The sequence below is a fragment of the Polistes dominula genome, unplaced genomic scaffold (genome assembly GCF_049000335.1).
Source record: "Polistes dominula isolate Pdom_NZ unplaced genomic scaffold, Pdom_raw_medaka contig_82, whole genome shotgun sequence".
NCBI lineage: Eukaryota > Metazoa > Arthropoda > Insecta > Hymenoptera > Vespidae > Polistes > Polistes dominula.
In genome coordinates, this window is record NW_028301046.1 from 5907906 (window position 1) to 5932253 (window position 24348).

At 33.2% G+C, this 24348-nt stretch overlaps 2 protein-coding genes and 2 long non-coding RNA genes across 19 annotated transcripts in view; 2 read left to right on the plus strand and 2 right to left on the minus strand.

The window, feature by feature from the left end:
* Nucleotides 1–710: 710 nt before the first annotated feature.
* On the minus strand, nucleotides 711–8750 carry LOC149031654 (uncharacterized). 2 transcript variants are annotated; one of them, XR_016177570.1, is made up of 5 exons: nucleotides 8610–8750; nucleotides 8037–8256; nucleotides 7458–7541; nucleotides 7172–7299; nucleotides 711–1816 (listed from the first exon to the last, which is right to left on the minus strand). It is a non-coding gene; the product is annotated as an uncharacterized LOC149031654 (long non-coding RNA). The 2 variants fall into 2 exon arrangements; XR_016177571.1 differs by lacking the exons at nucleotides 7458–7541; nucleotides 8037–8256 and having other exon boundaries at nucleotides 8610–8733.
* On the plus strand, nucleotides 8267–22526 carry LOC107074611 (uncharacterized). Of its 3 annotated transcripts, none has more exons than XM_015336190.2 (6): nucleotides 8267–11270; nucleotides 11531–11557; nucleotides 18276–18397; nucleotides 18497–18745; nucleotides 18883–19119; nucleotides 19637–22526. In XM_015336190.2, the coding sequence occupies exons 1-6, from the start codon at nucleotides 9763–9765 to the stop codon at nucleotides 19729–19731; spliced, it is 2238 nt and encodes a 745-aa protein (XP_015191676.2). In that variant the 5' UTR covers nucleotides 8267–9762; the 3' UTR covers nucleotides 19732–22526. The 3 variants fall into 3 exon arrangements, with proteins under 3 accessions (XP_015191676.2, XP_015191678.2, XP_015191677.2); XM_015336192.2 differs by having other exon boundaries at nucleotides 18883–19115; XM_015336191.2 differs by lacking the exon at nucleotides 11531–11557.
* Nucleotides 11564–16861, plus strand: LOC149031655 (uncharacterized). Its single transcript, XR_016177572.1, has 2 exons — nucleotides 11564–12856; nucleotides 16298–16861. It is a non-coding gene; the product is annotated as an uncharacterized LOC149031655 (long non-coding RNA).
* Nucleotides 21411–24348, minus strand: part of LOC107074613 (NAD kinase) — a 35419-nt gene continuing 32481 nt past the window's right edge. For all 13 annotated transcript variants that reach the window (XM_015336207.2, XM_015336204.2, XM_015336208.2 and 10 more), the window contains one exon: nucleotides 21411–23625. In XM_015336207.2, the coding sequence (XP_015191693.1) occupies nucleotides 23433–23625 (193 nt within the window). In that variant the 3' untranslated portion in view covers nucleotides 21411–23432. The remainder of the gene's footprint in view (nucleotides 23626–24348) is intronic.

Here is a 24348-nt window from a genome sequence, read left to right on the forward strand (position 1 = left end):
CATAAATTATTTAAGAAAAAATTAAAATGTATATTTATAGTTTTATTATTACATTTTGTAAAAAAATTGATTGTTAAAAAAAAACCGCTCTATGTTTGTATTAATCCTAATGAATTTTAGCGTTTAAAAAAAACACCATAAATTTTTTATGTAACTCGAATTACAATATTAAAGAATTTTTATACGATTATTACGAATAGGATATGAATTTAATTTGAAATTATTTCGCGTAAAATCGTTAATACGAGTATTTTATTAAGAAAAGGGAAGGGGTACAAAATGAAATATAAGATTTGTTCTCGCGTAAGAATACCGAGTAATCGGAGAGTAAGTCTGTCACCAAGGTTGAATCGTCTGGGGCTCATCTGAACGCGTCTTCAAAGAAACGTAGCGAATCGGGAAGACGATGCATCGCTTATCTCGTCGAGACGAGACAAGAGACGTTTCCTTGGCTGTCGTCTTCAAACTTTTCTCCTTTTGATCAAGGACTCGATAGCATGTACGATCGTATTACTTTATTTTTCCTTCTGTTCAAAGTTCACAAAAATAAAGAAAGAAGAACCATATAGATACAGTAGAACCCCAATAATACGAGTTTACATGATATGACGAAAAAATTCAGACATTCCGTCCTCGTATAAAACCGATATACAATCGTTTATACGTATAAAATGTTTATAAATTAGATATACACAAAATATGTAGGTATATATTATATAACATAAATAGAAATATTTATTAAACATTTGATAACCACTTCTTATTTTACATCTTTTTAAAATGACGTGTCAAATATTTATGCGTGCCTTTAAACATATGCATAATTTGGATTTGTAAAAATTCATTTTATGCGACGTTTTTGTGTTATCCAGAAATATGTTGCAACATTTTGTTTTTCACAGAGTAACGCAGACTTAATTTTTCGAATATTTGACACTCGAATAATATACTGAACAGTTATTATTTTTTGTATAATATATACATATATATTGTTATTAATAATATAATTAAAAAAAAAATAATATTCGTAGGAACGATTTTTACGAAAGTGGAACCACTCCATCTTCCATTTCTTTGAACGCGATTTTATTGTTAGCTGCAACATTGGAAGATCCATTTTCTATGTCCTTGATAATTTTGTACGTGACATTTTCTATTTTCCACTTCTACGTAGTAAAAGGTTGGCTAGACAGACGGAGTTAGCCAGCTTTAGGTTTCTGGAAAGATGCCAGACACGTTTAAGATAGCGAAATACGAGATACACTCACAATCAGGCGTGTTTCGTTATGTCCGATCGAAAGGAACGTCGATTTGACAAGATCCTTTGTCAAATTGACATATGTTATCTTATTTGTTTTATTTTTTTTTCTTCTTTTCTTTTTTTCTTAATGATTTCGTTTTCGACGAATAACTTATCATTTATATTTATGTGTTTAAATTTGACCTTATTTTCTATTTTTTATTTTTTTTTTTTATACATTAAATCCAACATAAGCAAACGTTGATAAATTCTAGAAGACGAATTCGAATCGAATGTAGTTTGCTGGCTCGAGTAGAAATCGTAAACCAACGGTCCAAACTCGTCTTCTTTTCTGGTACAAAGAAACTACTGCGATACAAGAGAATGCGAAAGAAAATTGAGTACCAAAGCTTCTTCCTTCCTTCCATCCATCCTACCTTCCTTCTTCTCATTCTTCATCTTCTTAGAACGCACAGTAGTTGATGAGGAGCATCTTTTTGCATTTCCGCCTTCATCTCTCCTTCCTGCGTTCCATTTCATCCACTTATTCGTAGCATCGGATTCGATCTCTTCTTCCTGCTGATAACAGTCGACTCTCTTAATTCAGAATTTTTCTAAGATTTTAATACGTGCACGTCGGGCACGTATGACAAACAAAATCTTATCACGGGAAGGAAATAGACGTTGGACCGTATCGGATGATTTTCAACATTTAATATGTTTTTATCAAAAATTCTCATCTACGTTTTAAATATTAAAAAAAAAAAATAAAAAAAAATGATTATATAATTATTCCGATAATGTGATTACGGTGGGCGACTGACAATAGGTATTAAAAAAATTAAAAAAAAAAGGAATACTTTAATTCTATGATTTATTTTCTAATTTTGAGATAAATTTTAACATAATATATAAATTGTATAACAATTTACTCTCGTATAGTAATTTTACTCTCCCTTTTTTTATGGTCCGAGTCACTTCTATACTATACTATATTATTCAATACTAATAAGAGGTCGTGTTTTTTTACTACTTCTCTGGAGTCAAAAACACATAGTTTTTTTTCCTTTTGCTTCTTCGGCGGGTCACTCATCCATTTTACTACCCTAACCACGTTGATCGACTTTAATGATCGGTAAATTATAAAATAAACTTTTTTTTACTTGTAAAACTGTTATAATTATGGATGTAATTATGATTAAAATCGTTAAAGAAGTAATCAAATAGAAATCTTAAGTAAACATTCATAGCACATTAAAGTTGAATTAATAACAAAGTATAATTATGCGTTTTTTGTTGATCTTTTTAGTGCATATAAGTTGCAAATATTTCCTCAGAAAACGGCCTAATGTTGAAAACGAGTAACTCGTGAAATGTTTGATACACGGAAGGAAGGTTTAAATAGTTAAAAAATTGATTTGATTGTTTCATTGTAATAAATGTATTGAAAAATATTTAAAAATTATTTTTTCCCTTATAAATGTTTTATCAAATTTTATTCGAAGTTTCGATTTAATTGTCGGATAACGAACAATGTTTATCTTTCGAAAAAAATTTTTAAAATCGATTTATTTGCAAAGATTATATTTGTGCGTTATTGTAAATAGAATTAAGACAAATTTTCTTGACGACAACGACAACGACAAAACATTTTAAGTGTAATCATAGATTAAAACGAACGATTATAAGATGATGTAAGTATAATAGAAAGAAACTGTAGATAAACGTAAGCATTGGTGTTCGTGGCTACAATGTGGCTCCTTCCTCTTCATCTCTCATTTCTTTTTGCTCTTGTTACGTTGGAATGTCGAACACGAGCGTCACTCTATTTTATAATACATACGTCGTAGCACGCGACACCACTTTCAGACACTCCGATCGGATTCCAATCCCTTTCCATCTTCCCTTCGAAACTATCTGATCCAGCCTTTTCAAATCTTCAAAACATACTTTACCAGTTTCTAAATTCTAAATTCTAACTATGCAAATTTTTTTTCTATTTCTTTTTTTTTTTTTTTTTTAACATACAAAATTAATTATTAACCCAGCAATATAGGTGTCGATAATTATGACAGTGGTTTAATAATTAATTAGTCAATAAATAATTATTATCCAAATTATTTTATGATTTATTTTATACTCGTTGTTTTCTTATTAATCTCCCTTATTCATGGATTCGAGTCACTTCTTTATGAACACTTTCTCATATCTATTCAATACTACGAAGCATTTTTTTATCATCTTTCCAAAATCAAGAGCACACGATTTTTTTTATTTTTCTTTTTTTCGAAAGTGTCACTTATTCTTTTTAATAATCATATCCACGTAATTTGACCTTAACGATCTAATAGCAATTTGTAATTCAACATAGGTAAACCTTTAACTGATATATTTTATGTTAAAATTATCGATATTATTAAATAAATTATCAAATGAATGTGTCTAATTTTCTTTTTTTTACTTAGGACACTGTCATAATTATCGCCACAGTTAACTTTGGTGAACTTTTTGAAAAGTGTGTACCTTATACTTTGTCTTAAAAATAAAGCGATAACATAAAATATTGCCAATATTTCGTGACGAGTGTGATCGTCCATCACAGTTAACTTGCTTAATATATATAATATATAACTTAGTATACAGTAGGACCTTGATGAACCAGCTTGATCGAACCGGTTGACGTCGAAGGTTCACATAATTTTATAAATCATTTTTTTCTTTTTTATCATAAATTTCCTCGTTCCTTCCACGAAAAATGAGGAAGGGACGATCCTATCTTTTTGTTTCTTCTTGTTCTTTTTTTAGTCGCACGCAGCTACATACATACACACACACACACATTCAAAAGTACGAAATTATAATAATAAAAAGACGTGAACGAAAAAGAATAAGATGAAAAATCGTATGAAGAGTTAGCCCCGTGTTGATGTCGAATAATAAAAAAGTAGTTCGTACTATCAAAAATCGATCGAAAATCGGTCATGCAAATTAAAACTTTAGAAATGGATCGAATCTAAACTAGGTATCGATGAGAAAAAAAAAGAACTTCGACGAAGCCGAGAGGATTCTAAACGACGTAAAAGAAGAACAATAAAAAAAGAATAGAGGAAGGGTGGATCGAAAGAATGATATAAAAAAAGAGATCGCGTATCGCGTCAAGAAGGAAGGAACATCGATCGGTCTTAAAGATAGAGAGAGAGAGAGAGAGAGAGAGAGAGAAAAGAGAGAAGATAAGAAACTATAAAAAAAAGACACAGAAAAATAAATAGTCGAATAAATAAAAGAAAAGTAAGGGACAAAAAAAGAAACCAAAAAAAAAAAAATAAAATAAAAAGAAAAAAAGAAAACAACGAAAGAAACGATCGAATCTATGCGTGGGTGCGCGATTTCGATTGCGCAATCTGTTCGAAATTCAAATCCCAATTCCAAGAAGAGATCGGCCTGGACTCTAGTGAGAAAAAGAAAGAAATAGAAAAAGAGAGAGAGAGAGAGAGAGGCTCCTGCCGGATTCCAAGGAGGCCTTATCAAGATTGCCGTCTGCATCGAACAAACGTAGGAGGGTGGACGACTCCAATGCAAATTGCACCCATTTCCATTCGTTTTCTTTTTTTCCTCTCGTCTTTTCGTCCTTCTTACCCCCGCAATGGTATCGTTTCATTCCTTTTTTTTTTCATTTTTTCGAATCCATCTCTCTCTCTCTCTCTCTCTCTCTCTCTCTCTCTTTCTCTTTTGTTCTCTCCCAATCCCTTCTTTCTTTTTTTTTCTTTTTTTTTTCCTTTTACAATTCCGATTCGATTGGTTCGACAGAATGGGCGACGACGCGTGGGCGGTTTTTTCAAAGGAGAACGTATTTTTTTCGAGTTTAGGAAATTTTGTTCTCTCTACGACATCTAAGAATCATTTTGCTACGGCGTGGTGTATCTCTCACCTGTGATAAAAAAAGAACAAGAGTGAAAGAGAGGGGGAAAAACTTTCTCCTCTCCCCGACGAAAAAACGATAATGACCATCGGGGCCGGCCAAGCAAGAAACCAATACAAGCACATGACATGAGTGTTACGAGTAGGAGAATAAATAAAATAAAATAAAATAAAATGAAGAAAAAAAGAAAGAACACAAAAAGGGTGGAAGGGGAGGGAGAATCTCTGTGAGTGGAGGAGGACCTCCGTGGAGGTCCCCATCGAGAGAGGGCTCCCCGGCAAGGACGACGAACGATGACTGTTACGAGTGCAAACAACAATTTGATGCCGAGCTGAGCCGAGCCGAGAGAGAGACGGGCCCCGTGCGTTATTTATTTTGGTACGTCTAGACGCCAGATTGTCTGTCCGTACGTCCGACTCGCGCGACGGAGGATTCGGTGCTGACGTCAGCAACCGTTGCACCGCGCGCGGACATTCGGCGGACTCGCTTCGTATCAAATTGCATTCCCTCCCTTCTACCCCTTTTTTCTTCTTCTTCTTCTTCGTCCCTCTTTCCCTCTCGGTCTCACTCTTAGATATTACTCCTCTCTTTCTTTCATTTTCGTTCCTGTCTCTCCTTCTCCTTCCGTCTCTTTATCCCTTCCTTCCTTTTTCCTTTCTTTGTCCCTTTCTTTTACTACTCCCAACCTCCTCACGTTCTTTTCTTTCTCCCTCCCTTCCTCTCTTCCTCCTTCCCACTCACTATCTCTATATCTTTCTCTCTCTTACTGTTTCTCTCATCTGAAGCATCCTCCGTGTTGCGCGTGCGACGCATCCAACGCAACTGGATGCACTTCGGAGCACACACGTGCCCATTGGCGCCGCCTTTCCTTGTGAGAGAATCCTCACGATCGGTTCATCCTACGTCCTTCTTTTTACCGTGAAAGAATCGATTGATGATGACCAATTATTATTATATACTCTTTCTTTCGTTTGAATGTAAAAAAGAAGAAGAAGAAGAAAAATGAAAAAGGACCGAGGGCAAAAAAGAATACTTCATCTTCATAGAATTCTCATGCTCCTGTTTAGAAAATTAATACATTTTTTTCTTTCTTTTTTTTGTCAGATTACGCAATTTTTCATTGCGTAATATTATATATATATGTATTTGTCAGTATACGCCTATGTTAGATGGCTACCGATAACTTTGACTAACTGGACGTGACACAAGGGTGGTGAAACACGTCTTCGTCGTCGTCTTCGTCGTCCTCGTCGTCGTTGTCGTCGTTGTCGTCGTCTCATTCCTGATCGACTTGTTTACCACCTCACGAATTCGACCCTGACATGCTCGGCGAATAATTCGTTTCTTCTTCTTCTTCTACTTCTACTCCTACTTCTACTTTTTCTTCTTCTTCTTCTTCTTCTTCTTCTTCTTCTTCTTCTTCTTCTTCTTCTTCTTCTTCTTCTTCTTCTTCTTCTTCTTCTTCTTCTTCTTCTTCTTCTTCTTCTTCTTCTTCTTCTTCTTCTTCTTCTTCTTCTTCTGGTATTAGAGAACTACGACGTTCCGATCGATACGACGACGGATCCTTCTTCGAATGTGGTATAAAGAAGAATATCGAAGTTTGTGTAAGTAAAAGAAGAAGAAGAAGAAAATAACGACGATGATGACTAGGAAGAAAAGATAAAAAAAAAATGTCTAGAAAAGATCCGAGACGCGGTACGCCGCACTTCCGGCATATATCCAGACAAGAAAGAAAATGAAAAAGAAGGAGAATGAAATGAAAAGACAAAAACAAGAAAAAAGAACAATAAAAAAAAATAAAAAGAGAAAGAGATCTACGTCGACGAGAGGAAGGATTTATTTTAACCGTTCGGACCTTCGAAAGGCTAGTATTAGCCGACCGTTAGGTGGCCGGCCAGACGGTGCGGACCACTTTTGGAGGACCGAATTCTTTAACCCAATTTTCACGTTTTACGCCGTCACGCTAATTTAACGTCTCTCCTCCTAGTATCCTAAAAATATATTTCTCCTACCGTTTGTTTGTACGTTCGTTTGTACGTTGTTCTTGCTGCTTCTTCTTCTTCTTCTTCTTCTTCTCCTTTTTCTTCCTCTCTCTCATTCTCTTTCTCTTTCTCTCTTTTTCTGTTCCAACTTGCAACGACTGCGAAAAGAATCTTGTTTAAATTATGACTGACACCTGGGGGAATAAGGAGGAAGAGGAAGAAGAAGAAAAAGAAGAAGAAGAAGGAGAAAGGAATGGTGTGGAGGGGAGAGGAGGGGGCAGGCAAGAGAAGAAGGGACGTCTGAAGTAATACATACTTTCCAAGAAGTTTCTCGGTAATCGAGGGTGTATCATTGCGAATCAAGACGATAAACAAGAGAAGGGAAAATAATAATCCTTTACTACGATCATTCCAATATTTCAAGGTTTTCCGGTTGAAAAGAAAAAAAAAGACATAATAATAATAATAATAATAATAATAATAATAATAATAATAATAATAATAATAATAATAATAATAATAATAATAATAATAATAATAATAATAATAGTAATAATAATATCTCTTCGATGTTAATTGGAAATTAATTTGCTACTATCTTTAAGATTTACTTTAAAACTTAATCGTGAACGTAAAACAAAAAAAAGAAAAAAAAAACATATTTACCATTCGAAAGAACAGCGAGAATAACACACGTGCTAATGATAGAATATTAATTTAAAATTAATACGATGATGAGGTGATTAGAACAGACAGTGAAATTGATATTATGGAAATAAATAAAAGAAATTAATTAATTCTCCAAAATAGATTGGAATTTAGTAAAGAATCTCGTTATTATTAATGGGGGAATCGGTTGATTTATTTGAATCTCCACCCTTCTTCATCCTCTCACCCCACTTCTTCTTCTTCTTCATTTTCTTCTTGTTCTTTTAGGACCCACTTTGTTTCTCGGACGGGCGCGCGCCGCTTTGCGCGCATGGCATTTTCACGCGCGCGCACACGGAGGCTGCATTTATTAAAAGCGATACATTATGATTCAAAGATCATATCTTTCGATTCGTCTAGACGAAGCGGAGAGGGAGACATCTTATAAAATCGTACGTCGGCTGCCCCTGAAATCATTGTACGAACGCCAACGCAACTTTTCGCTTCTCGAAAAAAAAGAACACACAGACACACGCACATTTTTCACACTTTTTCTTCTATTTTATTTTCTTTTTTATTCCCTTCTAATACTTTTTATATAACAACCCTTGTTCTCACGAACGATATCTTTGAATTGTTAAAGAAAAAGATAAAATAAAAAAAGGAAAAAGAAAGAAAAAAGAAGAAGAGCAACAACGATCGTAAAAATATCGAATTTCAATGAGAAAATTCGATGATATAAACGGAAGGAGAAGAAGGAGGAGAAGGAGGAGGAGATTCGAATGATTCGAAAGAAACTCGAAATCGAAGTTAATCTTACCGTAGTCTACGTTCGATCCTTTTCACGAAATAAAAAAAAAGAATTGGGAGAAGGTAAAGAAATAAGTGGAAGAAAGATTTTGGTGAAAGAAGAATAAAAATAAGAATAAGAAGAAGGAGAAGAAGAAGGAGAAGAGGAAGAGGCGACACACGTTCGAAAGGGTCTCTCTTCTACGTAGAAGACACCGGGTGGAGGCGAGAACGCAAGAGGGAGAAAAACTTTGGTGAAAGAGAGGGAGAAAGAGAAGCAGAAAGAAAGAAAGAAAGAAGAAAGAGAGAGAGAGAGAGAAAGAGTGAGAGAGAGAGAGAGAAAGAAAGAGAGAGAAAGAGAGAGAGAGAGAGAGAGGAGGAGGAGTTATCGTAGTAACACCGGCACCGTCTCCTCTCTCGTGGCTTCGTGCTTGTCTCGGAATTAGTGAGTAGACAGAATTATGTCCGTGAGGAAGGCGGCACAACGTCTCAGTCGAGTTTTACAGCTCGACGAGTGCACACGCACATAAGTCATTCTGCTGAGAAAATAGAAAAAGGATAGTAAAAGAGAAGGTAGAAGAAGAAGAAGAATAAGAAGAAAAAAAAGAGAGAAAGTCATTTTGGCAATATTCCCTAACTCGTAGGAACATCACGAGCCTATTTGCCTTCATTGAATTGGGGTTTGGTTTTTAAATTTTTTTTCTGTTTTTTTTTCTTTTCTGTTTTTTTTTCTCACGCGACTTAGAAACTTTGCTAACGTTCGAGAGTAAGAGTGAAAATAAAAAAAGAATCAACGCGACTTCGAATTGTCAACTTGTGGACCTTCTACTACTACTATCGTACAACCATCAGTTTTGCTAACCGTTTGCGTACCAGAACAACGAGTGTTTTACTCTTTCACCTGGTGCTCCCAAAGTTCTCGGTACGAGCTCGCTCGCGTGCGCGCGCTTTTAATCTACACGCGCATGCACTTACGCATACTTTCTCGATCGAGATCGATTAAGAATACTCTTCTAAATTTAAGAGTAATCAGAGAGAGAGAGAGAGAGTAAGAGAGAAAATTATAAATAGAGAAGATGCTCTTTGAATCATTGCCGAGTTGTTGACGAGATAGGGTACAACTACGTCTATCTAATTTGAGATTTTGCAAATAATTCAAGAGATTCAGTTAATATTTGGACAAGATGATATCGAAGTGGGTATTCGTTTTGTTTTTGGTGATGAATATCGTTGTTAGTGGTTTGTCTCGTAGGAACCCACATCATCATATTCGTCGTCATACATCTAATATCAATAGCAATAGTAAAGATCATTCCAATGAACAAATTACCAATCGTTTATATACGAATAACGATGATGAATCAATCAGTATCGGTGAAAAGGCTAGAGAAATAATGAAAACCGAAGAAGCTAAAGTTTCCGTACCGTTCAACGAACGTAAGCTTGAGAAAATGTTGGAAAAAGCTATAATAAAAATAATCATGGGTGATCTTACCAATGCCGATATGAATTTGTTGAAAAGTTTGAATTATTCTTTAACAGAGATTCTAACGATTCGTAATAACGAACTAGCCAAACAGGAAGAGAAAAAACGTTTGGAAATAATCCAGATGGAAAAAATAAAATCGAAGAGTAAACATTGCGAAAAGAAGAAGAGGGAAAAATTTGAAAAAAAATCTACCGACAACGAGGATTTTGATTTTGATGCGTTCAATAGACAAGCTCTGCTTGATTACGAAAATCTTCCTACTGAAATGGAACTTCAACAGACACGATCCGATGATACTGGTGATAACGATTACAATGACCAGATGTCAAAGGAAAAGAACACCGAAGATAAGAAAAATTCTCCTGACAATTTTCATCGTCATTTTGACAAGGCAATGGAACCGCACGTGGTATTCAAGATACGTTACGACGATTCCGAATTCGATTCTTCCAGTTCCGAGGAAAAATCAAATGCAGTAAAAAAACAGCCGACTAATCGTGACTTCTCCAATACGAAAGTAGAAGATTCACTTACAAATACTGCTAATTCCTTTCCCCCTTTTACCTCCGATCCTCCTCTTCCACTTCCTCTTCGTTCTTCTTCATTTTCTTCATTATCTCCTCCTTCCTCTACTTCTTTACCCGTGATATCTAAGAATCTTCATATAATCGATGATCGATTACGCGATTTGACCAATAATGTGGAGATTCTAGAAACTCATTTGGACGATTCTGTCAACCTAAATAATGTTAATTTATCGAAAAATTCTAGTGACAACGTAGATGATAATGTCACAAACGATTCGGAATTAAAAAAAGAAGATTCTACAACGGGCAAAATCGACAACGGGGGATCAGATGCTTCGAAATCTTCGGTCAAACGTATTAGCGAATACGAAGGTTTGGAATGGGTCGAAGACGACGTTTATCGAGTAATACCATCCTTGGCGAATAATCTTGGAGATTATGAAAACGTGGAAGACAACGAATCGTCGTTGAATTATGACGACGAAATTCTTTCGTTTTACGCACAAAATACAACCCATTGCAAAAAAAACGAAAGGGAAAACGACAACGACACCGCCGAATATCAAAACGACAATCCTGAAACAATCAAACTCGTAATGGCTAATACCAATTTAACATCCGTGGAGAATCAATCGTTTGGGTCTTATCAGCAAATGCTTCAAGCTCATCGAAAAGAGTAAGTTTTTTAGAAATCTATTTGTTCGTTATATTTCTTCCTTTTTTTCTTTTTTTTTCTTTGCGTACGTATAAGAATCTTTCTTTTTGTCTGTAGGACTATTGGTTCATCTTGTCAATGATATAATATTATGTAGATATTTGTTTCTTACGCAAAATCACTTGAATAATAATTATCGTTCATCTATTACGTGCTAAGCTTTCCTATGTTGCGAGCGCAACATTGGATATTCACGAAATGTTTGCTTTTTCGTCTTTTAGAGGAAACCTAACATCAACCTTCGACAGGTAAGCCTCCATCGAGGCTAAAATATCAACCGCGTTGGTAAGGGATATCGTGTGCAATTTTCTTTTTCTTTTTTTCTCCTCTTACCTTTTATCCTTCTTTTCATTCTCTATTTACATTGTTCTTTTATTTTTGTTATTTTTATTCGAGTGTGTCTTAATTCTATCAAGCCTTGTTGACTTTCTAACCAAAAATATGATTTCCTTGTATTTAATTTTTTTCTTTGATCAGTCGACGAATGTTCTAATCGAAATCGGATTCGCTAGAAACTCTCTCTTCCTCTATTTTTTTTTTAATAAACAAAATTTTGCGTGAAGAAAGAAAAATAGTAAAAAAAAACATGTCGTTGAACTTTCTTCGGTCGAAGAATAACCAACATTTATTTCGATCGTTTTCGATCCAATTACCAACTCAAACTCGGAAGACTTTTACTGCGTGCGATATTTATTCGCGCACGTGTGTGCACGAGAAAACGCCGCAATAGATCGTTAAAACAACGAATCGGAAGCAAGCACGGTAAGCGCCCGCGCGCAATCACGAATCCGCGGGACTTTTAGAACAGAAGACAACGACTACGAACCCGACGTTCTACTCGAAACGTTGCCCCCGTCATTTAAAAATATCTCGATGGAATGTAACGGCAAAACGTCAAAAAGAAAAAAAACTAAAAAACTAAAAAAAAAGAAATTAAAATGAAAGAAAAAGAAAGGAAAAAGAAACTATTTAGGAACCATTCCCGTTTCTTTGCTTCCCTCCTTCCTTCATTCTCGATATTTTCTTCCTCTTTAATCTTTTTTTTCGCATTCTTTTAATTTTCTAATAATATTAGAAAGGAAGCAACAGCACAATGTAGGAGAGTTTGATCAATTTAAATCAATTTATAGTTTTAATTTTAATTTGTGAGTACAATTAATATATAATATAATGGAAATAAATTAACGAGTCATAAATCAAATCAAAGAATTGCAAACTTTGTTTTTAATACACCCTTTTTTTTATATACATGATTAAATGATAATAATTTGATAATAATTCAACATAGATTCCAGTAAAAAAAAAAGACAAGGACAAGGAAGAAAGTTGACACGACACGTGACTCGTAAGAGAAAATAAAAAGAAAAAAAAAACACCCAGAAAACCCTTGCAACGAAAACCAGGCAGGTGTTCGTAACCAGTCATATAATGAAAAAAATTGTTTCGAAATCGTCCAACCAAAAAAAAAAAAATGAAAAAAGAAAAAAATGAAGATTTAGTTCGAAGACTCGATTCAAGCCGGTTGCTCGTAACTTCAATCGGTCCATGTACGTATTTCATGCTTACTTCGACTTCTTCTTCTCTCACCCTTACTTTAAGTTCGTTTTATATTTTTTTCGCGTATACTTCAAAGTCGAGCCTGAATAATTATTCATTTCGTTCGAAGTTATTGTCGTGGTTGTTCGATTGACTACATTGTACGAAATATTAACATTTTTATTGTCTTTTTGTTTTTTTTATATATAATTTGCATCGAAATGATAAATAGTAGAATGAATAAATATGAATGAGAAAGAGAGAGAGAAAAAAGCAAGGGATGAAAGGGCTAAGAAAGAGAGAATAAAAGAGAGAGAGAGAGAGAGAGAGAAGTAGAAGAAGGGGGAGAACAAAGATTTAGGTAATTTAAGGAAGGACAAGCCTGGTGGAATTTCCCTAACTATGTCGGAGTCTAGCTGCGTTTTTAAATCGTCTTCCTTCTTCTTGGCCGACCTCCTCCCGCGCGGTCGGATAAGCGCGCGAGAGACCTTTCTTTTATTTTATTAAGTCTAGACGCGTAAATGCATTCGTGCCGGCACTGGCGTAGCCTCTTTCACTCATTCTATCTCTTTTTCTCTCTTTTATATACAAGAAATAGGAACATTTCTAAACATGATCTGCATTTCATTGACCATGATTTGGATCAAAGTTACTTTAAATCATCAAAATGAAACGCTGTATTTTGAATTATGCAAATGATACACGAGGATTGGTTAATTAAAATTATTTAACAATAAATGTCTCTATTCGCTTATCACAAAAGTCTTCAAATCTTACAAGTCTAAAATAAAAATATGATTGATCATGCAAAAAAATATTTTATATGTTAGATTAAAAGAAATTTGTCATCCAACCCGCACACCTTGATTTTGTAGTTGTCTAGGAGTTTTCATTTTGAACAAAAAAATCAAAGTTTACTCTCATTTTTATCTTTTAACTTCCTAATTCTTTTTTGCCATGCGTAATATAAATAACTCATGAATTCTATTATAAGAGTTTGTTTTTCTATTCAAATATTAGTCACTATCATTTCGTTGTAAGTAATTGAAGATAATTTTGTTTTAAAAAAAGAAAGAAAACAATAATCACCAGGATGGTAATACCCAATGACTAGTGTCATCAAGAGAAAAAGACGCGTGCGTAGAGAAACGACTGACGTACACACATAAATGCATACATGTATATATAAGTAGAATTCAGAACGTTAGATTTTATTCGAGCTAAAACAATCAAGACCAATTATCATCGGTTGTCAATGATTGTTCTAAGAAAGAAAAATGACAGATACAATTTCTTATGAAAGAAACACGCATGCATAATACAACGCAACAGGGCGAAAATTTCTCGTGCAAGAAAGAAAGAATGGAAAGAAAGAAAGAAAGAAAGAAAGAGAGAAAGTAGGTGGGTTGAAGAGAGAAAGAGAGATAGAGGGTGGGAGGGAGGGAGGAAGAGGGTGGACTAACGTCTCAGGCTGCGATTTATGCGTCTGTTCTTTTTCGCGACAGTCATAATAGTAATCGAGAACCGTCGTTTGCATACTTAAACGCAGTCTACCCAGCCGAGTTGAGCACCCTCGTAATAACCGAGTGTCTAGTCGGACTGCAGTTAGGCTGTTCTCTTACGACGTTATGTAACACATTTCAATTTAATGCGCTGACCTTGTCTATGCGTCTCTCTTCCTACGTGAACGCAGACGGATGAAAGAGCAAGAGAGAGAAAGAGAAAGAGAGAGAGAGAAAAAAGAAAAAAAGATAAGGATAAAGAAGGAAGTTTCGAGTGACTTCATCCAACCCTCGTCAACGAGCGAGATGCATGTTGCATCTTCTTCCTTTTCTTTTTATTTTTTTTTCTTTCTTTTCCTTGTACATTTCTTTTTTACTTTTCTTTCTTTTCTCGATGCACCACCACCTATTATAACTCGTTCCAATACTCATTTCGTTCGTTCGTTCTTCTTCTTCTTCCACCTTTTACTTTTACCCAGAGTGTGCTCCTGATTTTCAAGTTGCTTACAAGTGAACAGCTACTTACCTTTCTTGAACGAAATTTATTTCGTTGTTTTTTTATTTTTTATTCGTTGATTTTTTAATAATTCTTTTATAATTCTTGCCTTTTAATTTAATTTCTTTGGCCTCTTGAATTTCTTTTCTAATAATTCTTTTCTCGTTTATTTCTTTTTTTATTTTTTTATATATCAACTTCTAAGTTTTTAATTTAGATCTCTTATAATAGGAAAACAAAATTAAAAAATTAAAAAAAGATAAGAATAATAAAAAAAAAGAATAACAAAAAGAAAAGATAGAAATTACGGTATATGTTCGTAATCCTACCGGATCCGTTCTCATGTTCGACGACGGCCTCCAGACTGACTCTACTCGCGAGTCCTCTTTCCCAGACCAGACGGCAGTCAGACGAGGCACGTACGCAACGAGACGGCGTAGAATGCGTGACTTGGACACGGCTAGATCAACGAGCATGCCTAGAATCAAACCTAAGAGATAGCCAACATTTCGTCCTAACATTTCTTGCAATCCTTTTTTCTCTTCTTTTCTTCCCCCCCCTCCCCTTCCCCACTTCGGTTCAACCCGATTACGATTAAGAATACTTTCCATTCTTCTACACTACAGCTTACACACTCTTTATTCCTCCTTCTCTTGTTTTTTTTTTTTTTATATTAAGTATACCGAAAAATTACTGTTCGTTTTTTAATTAAAATAAAATGATATGTTTTAACAATATTACGAATCTCATTGAATATTGAAAAACATCGGTTGAGAACACATATGTGTACAAAAATACATATATATAAATTAAATATATTGATTAATATATTAATAACATTTTAAATACATATATAAAAATACATTTTAAACATATAAATACATACATACAAAAAATACATACATCCATTATGGGCAGACAAAAGAGGATGACATTATCAAAAAGTACTTTCCGGTAGACCTTATATTTTGAAAATAGAAAAAGGAAAAATTAGAAGAAGAAAAAAAGAAGTAAGGAAAATAGAAGAGAGAGAAAAATAAAATAAAATAGAAACTACAAATCTAACAACACTTTCCTTCTTACAAATTAAACACATAAGATTTTTTGATCTCTCACTTTCACCGCGAAAGAAAAATTCTTGTGTTTCTCGCGGGTGGAGGTCGTTGACGCGAACATCGGCTCGAGTTTAACCCTTAGAAAAAACGATCGTAACGTTTCCTCTGTACATTTCTAAAATACCTGTCTCTGTGTGTACCCCATATACACACCTATTAAATATACTCTTTCACTCACTCATTCTCTCTCTCTCTCTCTCTCTCTCTCTCTCTCTCTCTCTCTCTCGTAGCAATCTTATCTCGAGAGAAAAATGCTTGTAAAAAAAAAAAAGAAATACATGCCGAGGAGCTACCAGTCTTCTTCTTCTTCTCCTTAATTTATTTTTTTTTCTCACATAGCATAATAAAGATAAAAATCTATCTCTCTTCCTACGGAGCTCGTAAAAAAAAGAAGCAATGAAAAGAAAAAAAGAACGAAAAGACAAGTAAGTATATGCAGAAAGATACAACGATGATGAGTCACGTTGAACTCGTTAAACGTAACGTTTAAAATTATAGCACAACAATAATCAATGAATTATTTTGTAAAAGTCAAAAATCTAAAAGAAAATTTCTATAAGAGGAGGAATAAAAAGAAGGAGCAGAAGAAGAAGGAAAAGAAAAAGCAGAAGAAGAAGAAGGAAAAGGAAAAGCAGAAGAAGAAAAAGGAAAAGAAGGAAAAGAAGAAGAAGAAGAACGTGGAATGCAAATCAAGACGAGTCCTGAGACTCCTTGGAGATTCGAGGCGCGGCCTCGGAACGACTGCATTCATGTGTTACGTTCAAGCGTTAATACAGAATCACCGCGCGCTTGTAGAACACGCTTACTATACACATAAGATATGCGCACGTGTATACCTCAAGAGACGTTTCAAAGAGAAAGGAGAAAGAAAAAAAAAGACAGAGAGAAAGAGAGATAGAAAGAGAGACAGAGAAAGAGAAAACCGATCGGGGTGCCGATATCTTCACTGTCCGTCTAGCCGCTGTCTAGAGCGTATAATAAATGACTCGGACCCATAGCCTGTAGCCTCTTTCTAGGTCACTGACCATCGTTGCCTGTTTGCCTGCCTGCTTGCTTGCTTGCCTGCTTGGTTGCTTGCTTGCTTGCCTGCTTGGTTGCTTGCTTGCTTGCTTGCTTGCTTGCTTGCTTGCTTGCTTGCTTGCTTGCCTGCCTGCCTGCCTATCGCATCATAGCACACACGGAAGTCCTCGTAAATAGTCTCTCGAGGTGAAGATTTTCATAGCTCGGCGTGCACATAATTGCTATTTCATAATCGGAGCTCAAAAATCATCTATAGGGATTAGGAGTGAGGGTATTATTATTCGTAATACGAGACCTCAACGAAGTTTTTTTTCCTTACGTGTGCACGTGTCCGTGTATAGATATTTGGGTATTTTTTTTTTTGCTTTCTTTCCTTTTAATTAATTGAAAAGAAATTTTTTTGTATCTCTTTGATAGATATAATATATTTCTTTTTAGATACCAATAGAAATGTACTTTTATTTGATTCTAGTAGAAAGAAATCTTTATCATCGATATGAATCTTGTTCTTCCTTGTGTGTTTAAATTATTTTTTTACTAATTTTTTTTAATTAATTAATTGACAAGAATTAAATCATTAATATCTTTCGATAGACATTCTCTCTCATGATACTAATCGAGAGATATTTTTTTTATTGAGTTTTAGTAAAAGAAAATGTTTATCGACGTAATCTTTAATCAATATAGAGAACTGATAATACTTAGATAATAAATGATGCTTTTATAGATTACAAAATACATTTATATTTATTTATGCCACATTTGATTTTGTTTCAAAATCGTAATGAGAGTTTCTTTTTATATCTTACATTGAATCTTATTGTTTCGTAAAGTAAAGCCCCAAGTAAATCCGATGGATTTTCATTTATGTGTATTTGAAATCAATTTTTCGCAGAGCATTTATGTACAGGATCGAAAATTCTTCGTTCAATAATAAATTAAAATTTTTTAAGAAAATAAAATTATTTTAAACATTGCACTCAGTCTAAATACGTGACAGATAAAAATTTCTAATTTTTTAGTTCGGTCAAGCAACTTCTGTGACACCCAGTTATTCTTGTATGAACTTGTTTCATTAAAAATGTTAAAGATATTATTTCGCACTTATTCAGATACACTATATATGTAGTGTACAATATTTAAACATTACGAATGATCCTAGTAAGTTTGTTTAGCTGGTGGCTGTTGCTGTTAATAAAATCGTTTAGCATGCCATATTATTTTTGTTCAATCTCATCCTCTCTCGGTATTATTAAAATAATGCAATTTAAATTAACGATAAAAATTATTTTTACAGTCAAGGGCAGAAAGCGATCGAAGATATAAAATCAAGAGTATTGGCACTAACGGGAAGATTCAATCTAAGTTCGAACGCGAATACGGTTCAACGTGAAAAACTGACTATGTTTCCACCTACTTGTAAGTAATCTAATCATTGATTTAATCGTCTAAGAAACGAAGAGAATAAATATATATATTTGAGTTAAACTAATGGGAAAATTCGTTAACGTGTTACAGGTCGATTACCGCGTAATACGGATGAGGAAGCTTGGTCGGACCCGTTCTTAATGAACATGCACTTTCGATTAAATCTGACGTGGGACGAGCACGTGATCGCTGCGAAATTGAGGATCTACAAGTTGCCGCAGGAAAATTTGACGTTGTCGTCAACGAATGATAGCGACGGGGACATACCAGATGAGGAAGATGAAAAGAGAATCAGAATATCGGTCTATTATTACACGAGAGCCTTGAAAAAACATCGAGGTAATAAAAATCTACGACACAACATATTACTTTATCTTTATATTCAAAAAAAGAACAAAATTTCAAATAAGATCTATCGGGCACCCTACTTTAGAACATTATTAAATTATATTATTATTAAATAATTTTTTGTGTAGCAAGGAAACGTTTGATGGATTCTGTGATGACGCCATTAACGAGCGTAGGAACTCATTTGGCCTTAGACATACGACAGGGACTTAAATTTTGGAGAGTAGATCCAAGAAGTCCATATGCTAACACGGGCAATTACGGTCTGGTAATTCAGGTGGAAGATCAGGACGGTAAACCGCTCAAACCGGCCCTTTACATTCAGGAGCCGTCTTGTCCGAATGGCGACGACGTTCAGAAGGCATGTGAGTGTGTGACCTAACAGTACTAACACTCCCGCATTGAAAAAAATTTTTTTTTCTTTTTTTATTTATTATTTTCTTTTGGTTTTGTTTCGTTTCTATTTTTGTTTTGTTTTTTTTTTTTTTGGTTTTAGCAAGCAAGATTTTTTTTAATCCGATAATTAACGACGTGTGCCAATAACAACTTAGGTTAGTCAATTATTCTGATTCATGTTTCTCTCTTTCTATCTCTCTCTCTCCTTTTATTTGTGATATCGATTGAAAGAATAAAAAAAGGATCCTTTCGATATTTTTTTTTCTTCTGCATGTCGTGCATATACATATATATAAGTTTTCGTGTTCTCTGCTCGTTCGAAACATGCATTTCCTTTTTCTTTCTTTTTTTTTGTTTCTTTTTTTTCTTTTTATAAACTTCCTCTCTTCTTTTCTTTATACAAAAAACATCAAACCACTTCTCCCAAGCTACCTCCGATTTACGAATGTAATTGGACTTTTCTTTTATTTTTTTTTTTTTCTACAGGCAACCACTTACCTGCACTTTTCATCCGAGCCTGTACTCGTTACGTTCGCGTCGTAAACGGCGAAACGGTCACGTACATGAATTGCAGGCACTAAAGGTGCCGGCGAGTAGAGTCAGGCGATAGTAGAGGGTTGATGATCGCGATGGTTCAAGAAGAAAAGAAGGAAGAGAAGAAGAAGCAGAATGGAAGAAGAAGCAGAAGAAAAGAAGGAGCAGCAGAAACAAAAGGAGGAGAAAATGAGAAAACGAAAAAATAGAATTAAAACAAACGTTTACATTGTGTAAATGTTAGGCAGATGTAAATTTTCAACTGCATTCACTTTCACCCCCTCCCCCTTCACCACCCAACCGACCCACCGTCACCCACACACACACGCACACACATTTCATATTTTTGTAAATGATTGAACTTTCAATTTAGGGTATTACACATATATATTTTTTGATACCAGTTTAGAGTTCGAAAGGGATTGTATGAGACTGACGTACCTACGTAGCGATTAAGTTGTTAAGAAGAGATTAAACAAAACAGGATAAACAAAGAACAACCAAAAAAAGAAAAAAAAGCAATAGAAAATTGCAAAGTTACGTTTGCGTACGATTCAGATAAATACGCAACCCCAATCATAGACTGTCTTTTTCTAAGCTAATAATTTTAAGGAAAAGAATTTGTACATTACAATATTACGAGTAAGAAGATTTACACATCATCCCTACCTCCTCCCCCCATCCTCATCTAGAATTCGATATATCTCATAAATCAACTTTTTTTTCTCTCTGATTTAAGATCTTATTAAATTTTATCTAGTTGATTTAACGACAATGTAAATATTGCTCTTGTAGGATTTTAATTAGTTCTTTATATAATAGAATTAGATACTTCCATCTTGTTGAATCATCGCGTAACTATGACTGATATAGCCAAATGTAAGAGTAAAGAAAACATACGAGGTGTCCTATAATTGGTGATACAAATGAACAAAAAATTAAATTCTACGTGAAAAACTAACAATAAGTCAAACATGTAAAATAAAAATTGTTTTCGAGAAAAACAAGTTTAAACATTTTCCGAGTATGCGTGCACTCGACTGAGCTTACAACTCTAAAAACTAAAAACAGAGTAAAGATTTAAGAGTAAAAATAGAATCGATTACGAGAAGTATCCACAGGTACTAGAGATGAAACTAATATGAATAAATTTTATTCTACATTATCGACTTAGTTTATCACGTAAAATTAACTCCCTATTCGTTTGTACCACCAGTTATAAAACATAATGCATATAATATATATGCTTATGGGACTTATGTTAACTTTTCTCAATCGAATAAATTTTGAATTTAAAAGTTTTAGTTAATATTAGATATAATAAAGTTAATTTTTTTTTCTAATCCAGGTACTTTAATAAACTTTATGTCTTCGTAGACATACATCCTACTACTTATTTGTATAAGATTTAATATTAATAAGAGATATTCGTTGCATAAAACCAAACTCTCGCATGTACATACTGTAGATTTCGCAGTTTCCTATATAGCATAGAAATAAATAATACAAAAAATAAGGTACAATAGATAGGTATTATATATAGATATACCTAATATAGGTATATTAGCTATTATAAATACAATACAAGCTTGTCTCTTATTTCTTCGTATTTCATTAGCATTTTGAATCGTTCATCATTTATTACACATTTAATTCCGATAAGTAATAATTTTTCGTTTTAAGTATTTCAAAGAAATCTTATCAAAAAAGGTTGGCTAAGAATATATTTCTGTACAAAAAAGTGGTTTTATTAAAAAGACTTACATTCATAGGAAAAAATTTGTTTTAACGTTAACACATTAAATTACGCGAAATTCATTTACCATTTCTCATTCATTTCCTTCACTTCTTTCTCTCTCTCTCTCTCTCGCTCACTTTCTCATATGGAACAAATGTATTATTTTATTTTTTACGCTTTCAACGTTATGTATTTATAGCATAATTTTAAAAAGGTTCGACGAATTGGTTGAAACAGACATCAACGAAAGCTCGAAGAGCGGCAGCGTTAACTGACAAAACAGAAACAAAACACAATTGCGCATGAAACCTTTTTTTTTTGAAAAATTATTATAAGTAATAAAAATTATGATAATACTTGTCTTTTTTCGACGATTAAATTATAAATTTTTGATTGCAAACGAATTCATCATTCATTTGTTACATTAATTTAAATAATATTTCTTTCGCAAAAATTAAAAAATAAACATATTCATTGTTTTTGAACATGAAACAGGAAAGTATAAATTAAAAATTTCTAGCATTTAATATTTAAGAAAATATAATTTTCATGAATTCATAACAAATTTTTATTTGAATTTAAAACGAGTATAAAAAAAGGAAAATTTTGTTCTTATTAAAAGAAACACAAAGAATTTTACAAATGATACTAATTTTTGAATAAATAATTATCGAATTTCGATGCAAAGAGGGAAAATAATTTCTAAGTTGAATTATTAAATATTACAAAAATGACATATATACATATATATGTGTATAATTTAACAATAAAAATATTACATTATATTAACATTTAATATTAAAAATGATAATTTTCACGATTTTAAATGATTTCATTGATTACATCTAATAAGATTCTATCTCCGACATATCTTTTACAGTAAAAATCGTCAACGATTGTAATCATTGGCACTAAATTTAAGCATTATTCCTCAATCGAATTAATTTTCAAAGAATAACCTTAATTATAGATTTGTTTCTGTTGTATAATACTTTTAATATAATTCTATTTATAATACAACAATGATTTATCATTTATTGTAATCAATAAAAATATAATGATCTCAAAGAGGTAATCAATAAAATTACACGATTATAATTATTATATGAGAATCTTTTTTTTTAGTAAAATTACGATGATTTTCTCATCGGTTGAACCGATTATTATTATGAGCTCACGATCGACGTTGATGTTGAAACATAATTGAAACAACAACTATCGGTTGTATTCTTCGTTCAAATCTTTTGCGCATTAATAGCTTCATTTTGTGTGTGTGTATATATATATATATATATATATATATATATATATATATATGTGTGTGTGTGTGTGTGTGTAATTTCACTTCATTTATTACGATCATTTTGAGTATGATGTAAAGTTCAAATGAAATGGCTCGTGGTTTATCGTCGGTAATTTATAAAACGACGTTGATAATGATAATAACGTACCAAGATAAAAAAAAACGCTTCTCTGGAATATATTCTAAGATATATAAAAAAAAAGGAAACAAAAAAGAAATACAGAAACATACGATTTCTCTATTTTTTTTTAATGCACGTGTTTTAAACCTCTTTACACGTGTTTGATCCTCTGTATAATAAAATATCAATTAGCTCTTCGACTAAGGCCGGGGCTTCTTCTTAACAACTCATCAGAATCATCGAATAATGCGACACTAACATTATGATTGCATGAATGTCGATGTTCATTTAAAATATTATCGTACAAATCGATGACTATGAGAGCGAACGTGTATACTATATTCGCCTTTTAAAAGTTGTTAGAATTAAAATAATGATCGATTTCAATTGTGACACCGGCATAGTTGGTTCCAATAACTTTTTATGATGATATAGAACAAAATCCGTCGTCTATTATCCCGTAGAGTAAAGGAGTCTCCATGTTCTTATCACTTTAGAGGCACTCGCACAAATCTTTTAGATTTATGTTTGATATTACCAATTGTGCTAAATGGTTATTATCCTATTTATAACACATGCCCTTAGCCTAGCTGTCACGGTCCAAAGAGTCAAGGGTATCGTTGCTAGATGAATGAGTTAAATCACTCAGCTCGTCCAAATGTTTTTGCCTTTTCCGAACGTTCCATTGTAAACCCTCGGCGAGAGATTCAAACCAATCCGTTATTTGATCGGCTGCACAAATACTAGGAACGGGATATACCGATGTTGTCACTTGTAAACTGTAAAATAATGTCTGAATTAGAAAAGATGATCTGTTATATCATTTTTTTTTAAATTGACAATAATATATATAATATAATATATAAGACTGAGTCAATAAATTGAACAAATATATTTATTTGATAATTTATTTTATATTACAATAATCATAGGATTTGTGACTAAAATTGAGTCATTAGCTTGATAGGACCTGTCTTGGCTTATATTCGGGTCTTTTTGCTTTTCAAATTTTTGAGGAATGTTAGCCTGACTTTGGAATTGAGATGACCGCGCGATTCTAAATTATATTATAAAATAAATTTGTTCAATTTTTTAACATAATCCACTTTTATAATTGTCGGCACATTGTTTCCAATTTGAAATTGAAGATACATTTATTTATGTTTATGTTGCATAAATATATTTTTTAGTATAATATACAATATATATTATATAGTATACATATACATATTAATATATTTATACACACATGTGTACAGATAATGCGAATGTAAAGTTATGACAAATACAAATTAATATAACATATGACACAATGCAGATATAAAGATAGGATAAATACAAAGTACCATAATCCTGCAGATATCAGCCAACGTTTCCGATTTGGTTACGAAATTTCAGAAAGTGAAAGTAGAAGCATATCAATAGTTTTGGAGTTCTTCATTAATGTTTAAATGAAAATGGATAAGATAGATAAAACCAAGAGATAAAAGCTTTAAATGAAG